Genomic DNA, 7,081 nt, shown 5'->3' on the forward strand with positions numbered 1-7,081 from the left:
GCGCTCCTCTCCTGGTTGGCTGATCCACCATTTGCATGAGGAAGTTATCATCCATACACTGGAGGAACCTCCTGGACTGTGGCTGGGTTGCTGAGTAGTCCTTCCAGCAAACATCAGGGAAGTTAAAATCCCCCATGACGACCACAGCCTGTGACTGTGAGGCCGCTCTCAGCTGCCTGTAGAAGGCCTCGTCAACTTCCTCACCCTGATCTGGTGGCCTGTAACAGACACCCACAACAGTATCACCCCTGCCAGCCTGCCCCTTAATTCTCACCCACAGACTCTCAACTCGCTCGTCCTCTGCTCCTGGACAGAACTCAGTACATTGCAGCTGCTCTCGCACATAAAGAGCAACCCCACCACCCCGCCTGGCTGGCCTGGCTTTCCTGAAAAGGACATAGCCCTCCATGACTATATTCCAGTCATGTGAGCTGTCCCACCACGTCTCTGTAATTGCCACCAGATCATAATCTCCTGACTTAACACAGGTCTCCAACTCCTCTTGCTTATTTCCCATGCTGCACGCATTGGTGTACAGGCATTTCAAGGAGGGAGCTGAGCTCACCGATTTCATCCTAGGATTATAGGAGGCCTCCCAGTCTTCATCAATTCTAGAGTGCTGCCCCACTGGGGCAAGCCCAGTTACAACCCCATCCCCCTTCGAATCTAGTTTAAAGCTCTCCAAATGAGCCCTGCTAATTCATGCCCCAGCATCCTTCTGCCTCTGTGAGATAAACCTTTCCCACGTGCCATCATCCGGACTGGAGCCTTATAAAACCAGCTGTTATCAAAGAATCCAAAGCCCTGCCCAAGGATTTCTTTGTCAGGGTCCCTCTCCAGAAGCACCCAGCTGAAGCTGTCCCCATTGCTGTACCACTCAATTATTAGATTTTTTCCTTGAATCAAATGTCTGAGACTCTGCTGCAGGAAACCTCAGGCCCAGTGTGAAGGAGAGGAAGTACACCAGAGTGCGTGTGAGCTAAGGGTCAAACGGGCAGCATCCATCAGCTCACTGAAACAAACTCCAGGCCTAGCAGTTTTAACTCTCAGGTGGTGTCTTTAATGGTGTGTAAAGGCTCCAGCAGCAGCTTTTTCCCCTAAGACCACCAGGAACTTGAAAAAAACTCTGAAACAATGAACACTAAGGCAGCCTGAAGTGAAACAACATACAAAAAGCAAGATGATGAGCAGACATAGAAGCAGGAAACCTTACTTATTTTGTGGCCACATGCAAAACAGTGTTGATATTAATCCAAGAGAGTAAAACAGACAATGAAAAGCAGATTTTCCAGATCCAGAAAAACTGAAGTAGCTACAGGTGCTGACAAGAAAAACACGGAGCAATTTTTTTTTTTAACTATTGTTTATAATGCTTGGGTACGAGAGGGCTCTGACGAACCAACATGTTACCATATCCAGTATATTTAAACTACAGAAATTCAAAGCCAGTAAAACCAAAGACCCAAGTGCACTCCTGAGGTGGACTCCAGTATTTCACAGTGTGTTTCTCGTGCCCCACATGCAGCACATACGCCAAGCCCTCTGTTCTCCAGCATTTACAGAGTAATTCCCTATATTGTCCAAGTGGCACTATTTCTTTTTGAGAGCTCTCTTTCCTTCTCCCTTCTTTGGTTTTTCCTTCCCACGGAGCTTTTTCAATCGCCTCATCTCCTCCTTAAAGTCCTGATGCTCATCCCTAGATGGGGGAGGAAAGCAAAAGAAATTTACTCTATTTCTTAACATACCCAGATGTGAAAGGTTCTTTGAACTGTGTAGTAGCGAAAAACAAAAACTCAGTGCTTTGTTTAACAGTGAAGTCCATACTGAAACTCACTGCAATATGTTCGAAGTTACTACTAGCAGTAATTTTGGACTGAATAACATAAAAGATGTCTTCTGGTACTTTCACAACTAACAAGGTTGCCCTTTTTTAGTAACAAATGGTGTGTGCATATATATATTATTTCCATTGCATTTGTTGATCCACTGCCTTTTAAATGAGCAGTAAATATAAAAATCAGCAAAAGCCAAGAATCAGAATTTTCCCCTTTTTATCTAGCTCAGCAGTCTAGTAATAGCACATTGTACTTCTCTGCTAGATACTACATTCGGGTCATTAGCTTCTAAGAAAACAGGGGCATGCTGAGCAGTAATTACAATACATAACACTGCTCTCAGGTGACTTCAGAAATGAGTTATGAAGAAAGCATCAGCTACTGGTACAATCTTAATAAGAGAATAAAATAGGAAGGAGGATGAAGGGGCTGGAAGAGATAATGAATCCTCAGTAATGTTCTAATAAACCATTTAATCTCTGTCCCTGTATTTTTCAGTGGGAAGATACTTTTCACAAGTCACAACTGCATCTTAATGGCCTAAGACTGCTGTGCTGCTATTTTTAACATAACTCTTCTAAAAAGAGACAAAAAGCTTGAGAGTTATCATCAGGCCCTGTAACTCTTCATTACATACTTCTGACCAGCAAACCAGATCCTCTACAAGCAATCTGTATACAGAGCAGCTAGAGAAGAAACTTGAGATTAGGAGAGGAAAGAGAAAAGCAAAGAAAACTAGCATGTCCTTGAGGCTTTCTGTGTCAACAGACAGCTACTCTAGGAAGTGTCTGCATGCCCACCTAAATCAAGAGCACCCTGGATGCAATCCCTGATGGCTACTATTATGACACTAGCAATAGGAATTAGTCTGTTTTGACTTTACAAGGTTAGCAGCCTCACTTTTAAGGGATTTAAGGCTACCTGACTGAAGTCAACTGCATTTGACTCCTGCTGATGTTTTTTAGCAGTGTAGTTTTTCCTACTTGAAACTGTGGAAATTCATTTAGAAATTGGACAACTGGTTTGGATGAAGCTGGAATTAACAAGGCTATTTAAAACACATTTGAGTTTCATTTAATTTAATTTATTTTAAAGGCTAAAAAGCCCCTCCAGCCTGACTTCCCTTCTCTTCTAGATTTCACTCATTAGCTGTTGAATGATTGAGGAATATATGGTAAGACTGTCTTAGTGCAATTTTTGCATTAAGGTAACACCACCTCTTTGCAGCTCATTCATGTGCCATATTCTGAACTACAGACCCATTTCTTGTCTATGAGAAAGTTCTCTTCCCTTCCCCACAAAGCCAAAGCAACAACTGTTTCTTATATCACTGGTTGCTCATAACTACACCTAAAGTCTTTATCACCAACGGTTCTACTTATGGTAAAAGTTACCTAGGCAATAGTCACTTATTTAACTCTCCTTGCCCTCAGTGCAACAATCAAGTGCATATTTCTGTATATATTTTGAACTAAACTTTTTTCTAAGGTTTATCTTTTCCTTGAATAAAAAAAAAAAAAAGTGCAGAACTCACTCCCACCCCTTTTCCATCTCCAGTCCTGCTCCCATCCTTGTAAGCACGGAGATTACCTGTAGAGGCCGAAGTAACGGAGTTTCTTCATGAGGGCGTAGTAGGTGTTATGAGGAGGATACCAGTCATAGACCTCCTCCCTCTTGGCCAGAGGCTGCTCACTGAATAACTTTACTACTTTCATAGATTTTGAGTCAGTAGGCCTGACAACATCTCCGAATATCTGAGCACTCAGCCGGGCCATTCGAAGGGCGTAACTGGAAACATTGGACATCTCCCAAGGTAAAACAGGCACACATAGGCAGGAGAACCTTCCTGCAAAAAGAAACACAAAAGATGTTTAACTCTTACGATGGCTGAGTATTGCTGGCTATTCCAGAATTGAGGCAAACAAAATTACTCATCATACACAGATCACGTGTCTGAAGTCTACATTCCTTGCATGAAATCAGTCTTAATTCTGACTACATAATCCTGCATATAAAGAATGTCCACACTAATTCAGGTACAACTAACAGACTAGCTAGGACACTACAAACAGTATTATGGACTATAAAAGTACCTACACGATGGCTGGTTTATTAGCAGATCCCACTCAGCTTGTTTAAGGCTACCTTTAAACTCCAGCCACAGGAACGATTACAGCGTGTACTCTGCCAAACATGGAGCCCACTGTGATGTCTCTAACTTCTACACAGGCATAAGGTAAGAGACAGCTCAAACATACTAAGGGAGCAACCTGGAAGTTTTTCCTCATGAAAATGTCTCACCCTATTTAAAGCATTGCATGAACATTGCTACAGTCCATTTAGCAAAAATGGCCTATTAACTATAAAAAAAGAAATAAATGTTTCTGTGTATAAATCACACAGATCTTTCCCATCTCCATTCCCTTCCATTGATCACTTCCATCAGCTTTGTCTATTCTCTTTTCTGTCTCTCCTGATATCTAATCTTCTGAAGAGATGAAAGAAGTCATTTCCCTATGCTGTTCTTTTGCCAAGAAAATCCCCCATCAGCAGCTTCCCATTCTCTTTCAGCCATCTCCCACTTAAAGACACCTCTCAACAACAATACTTTGAGTATAAACCCATTGATATTAGGCCACCAGAAACAACATCTGCTTCCTCTTAAAGGAGTGCGGAGAAGGGTTTTCTCTCAGCTTTCCTACCTCTCCCCATTTTTTCAGTTCTTTGTATCTTTACTTTACTCTTTCTTTGCAGAACAGGATGCAATGAAGACAAGAGTCCCCCAATCCTGTATTTGAAGTTGTATGTTGCCTGTACCGTGCCTTTTTGAATAAATGAGAAACGTAAGTCTCCAGAGAAATCAAATGGGCTTTGTTCCAAGCACACTACACTGATGATAAAAGTTTAAAATTCTTGTTTTAAGAACTATTGCACAGCTGATTCCAGAAGATTAGCATAAAAAAAAATTAAAAGAGCATGGACAAGACTACTCAGCAGGACAGGGCTAAGTCCATTTTAGCATGATCACAAGGGGCCTGTTGTTTAACAACACAAATCAGAAGTATTCATAACCCCACCTACATACATCTGTCCACTAGATGTACAATTGTCTACTTTTGATTTACTCCTGTTAGCAAAGGACTAGAAATAAAACAGGAAAAAAAACCCAAGTATGAAAATAATACAAGTAATCTGAGTCAAAGAGAATAATGGGAAGAATAACAAAATGGAAATCAAAGTGTCAGACCTCAAGTTAATGCAGCAGGAATAGTGAGAGGAGAAGTTCTTAAATGATTGCAGGGCAGCTCTTCAACTTGAGCACCTATTACCTGGGGGGATGATCAGTAAGTCTTGCTAAACCATCCCTTTCAGAACAGGCAGTCCCAGTTCCTACACTCAAGAGATAAAATGCCAGATTGTCCCCAGAATTCTTCATCACATCACCACTCTGAAAGTACCGCCAGACTCAACACAAAGCTTGCTTAATCTCTTCCAACTGCAGCCGTAAAGTCAAAATGCCTTTAGCTCCTAAACGATGCAAACCAGTGGGCTGAGGGATCTGCTTTTCACTTCAGAATCGCTAAAGGAATCTATACAGCCCAAGCCGAGGCTGGATAACTCCTTTAACCCTTGCCAGCCTAAGAACGTTTGAAAGAGAAGGAGCAGGCTACAAACTCCTAAGTGCCAGAGCTATCCAACGCCTCTTCTGAGGCAGCCCTTGGTTCTGTGAGGATATACCAGAACATTTGTGTTCTTACCATTTACAGCAACGATATTTGCTGGATCACCTACTGGTAATGAACACAGTGCTGCTTTTTCATCTGCCTCCCTCTCCCTATTGCTACCCAAACTCTTGCTTTCCCACCTTAGGCTGGGTTTTTACTTCCCAATTCGCTGGCTTGCCTCAAACTGCTTCCTTCTCACTTATCATATACCAGGGAAGACTCCGTTTCCAGAACTACTTTTTGATTTTACCAGACCACACCGGGAAACGCAGGCAGCCCCATGCCACCGCCCGGCCAGGGGGGTGTACCAGGCCAGGCACGGTCCCACACAGCACTCCAGCGAACCCCACCGCCTCCAGCTCCACAGCCTGGCTCCCCTCCGGGAGGACAAGCGTGGCAACCCACCCGTGATCTGCAACCGCCGGCGGCGGCTCCAGGATGAGAGAGGCCCGCCATACCCGCCCGGCAGCCTCAGTGTCCAGAATAAGGCGCAGGCTGAGCCGAACCCCCCAAGACCTAACGCGGAGCCTATCTCGCCCCTCTCTGCTCCCGGGCAGCAATTCGTAACCCTCCCCTCTCCCCGGCAGCCCCCGCGCTAACCCGCGGTCAGGGCGGTACGGCGCGGCTGGAAGGTGGCGATGAGGGCGTCCGCGGCTGCGCATGCGCAATGGCCTCCCCGCTGGGGCGTCGCGGCGGGTGACGTGAGACGTCGGGGCGGCCGTTGTGCGGGGGTAGTTAGGTGCTGTTGCTAGGCTCTGCCGGTAGCTGAGTAAATGACGATTACGGTATTACATTTGTAAACCAAATGTGTAATGTCATCAAAGAATGAAAATTGGGTTTGGCTCGCTGGGTGTCTTTCTAGAAGAGCTGACTGGCATTAAATAACATTCCTGAGTCCTTGCATGATTGATTTTCCCTCACCTTTTCCGTGTTTGCCTTGGATCAGCCTAGTGGCCTAGGCACCCTCCTCACTTCTCTTTGCCTTTTTTGAAATAAGCATGATCTGTCATTTACCTCATTCCAAGATTTAATAAAAATTAACATTCCTGTGTTATTTTCAGCCAGTTCTCCAAAGATTGATACACAAAGGTTCTCTAGATAGCCTGATTTTAAAATGTTTCATATTATACAATCACAGAATGGTTTGGGTTGGAAGAGACCTGGAAGCTCATCCAGTTCCAACTCCCTTGCCATGAGCAGGGACACCTTCCACTAGATCAGGTTGCTCAAAGCCCCATACAGCCTGTCCTTGAACACTGTCAGGGATGAGGCAGCCACAGCTTCTCTGGGTAACCTGTGCCAGTGCTTTACCATGCTCACAGGGAAGAACTTCCTAATGTCTAATCTGCATCTCCCCTCTTTCAGTTTAAAGCCATTCCCCCTTGTCCTGTCACTACATGTTTTTGTTAAACATCCCTTTCCTTATTTCTCATCGACCCTTTAGGTACTAGAAGCTGCTCTGAGGTCTCCTGGGAGCCTGCTCTTCTCCAGACTGAACAAGCCCAGCTCTCTCAGCCTGTC

At 44.4% G+C, this 7,081-nt stretch overlaps 1 protein-coding gene across 2 annotated transcripts; it reads right to left on the reverse strand.

Annotated features, from left to right (window-relative positions):
* Positions 1-1,368: 1,368 nt before the first annotated feature.
* Positions 1,369-6,214, reverse strand: MRPS33 (mitochondrial ribosomal protein S33). Of its 2 annotated transcripts, none has more exons than XM_080630629.1 (3): positions 6,161-6,214; positions 3,426-3,681; positions 1,369-1,696 (listed from the first exon to the last, which is right to left on the reverse strand). In XM_080630629.1, exons 2-3 carry the CDS (start codon positions 3,638-3,640, stop codon positions 1,591-1,593), a joined length of 321 nt encoding a protein of 106 aa, XP_080486755.1. In that variant the 5' UTR covers positions 3,641-3,681; positions 6,161-6,214; the 3' UTR covers positions 1,369-1,590. The 2 variants fall into 2 exon arrangements, with proteins under 2 accessions (XP_080486755.1, XP_080486756.1); XM_080630630.1 differs by lacking the exon at positions 6,161-6,214 and adding an exon at positions 5,966-6,083.
* Between the last annotated feature and the right edge of the window lie 867 nt (positions 6,215-7,081).

This window comes from Psittacula echo (assembly GCF_963264785.1).
Source record: "Psittacula echo genome assembly, chromosome: 1".
Classification (NCBI taxonomy): Eukaryota; Metazoa; Chordata; class Aves; order Psittaciformes; family Psittacidae; genus Psittacula; species Psittacula echo.

Coding starts and splice junctions, on each gene's coding strand:
- MRPS33 (XM_080630629.1), bottom strand. CDS start 3,640: ATGTCCAATGTTTCCAGTTACGCCCTTCGAATGGCCCGGCTGAGTGCT. Junction 1,697..3,425: donor CGTTACTTCGGCCTCTACAG/GTAATCTCCGTG, acceptor TCCCCCATCTAG/GGATGAGCATCAGGACTTTA.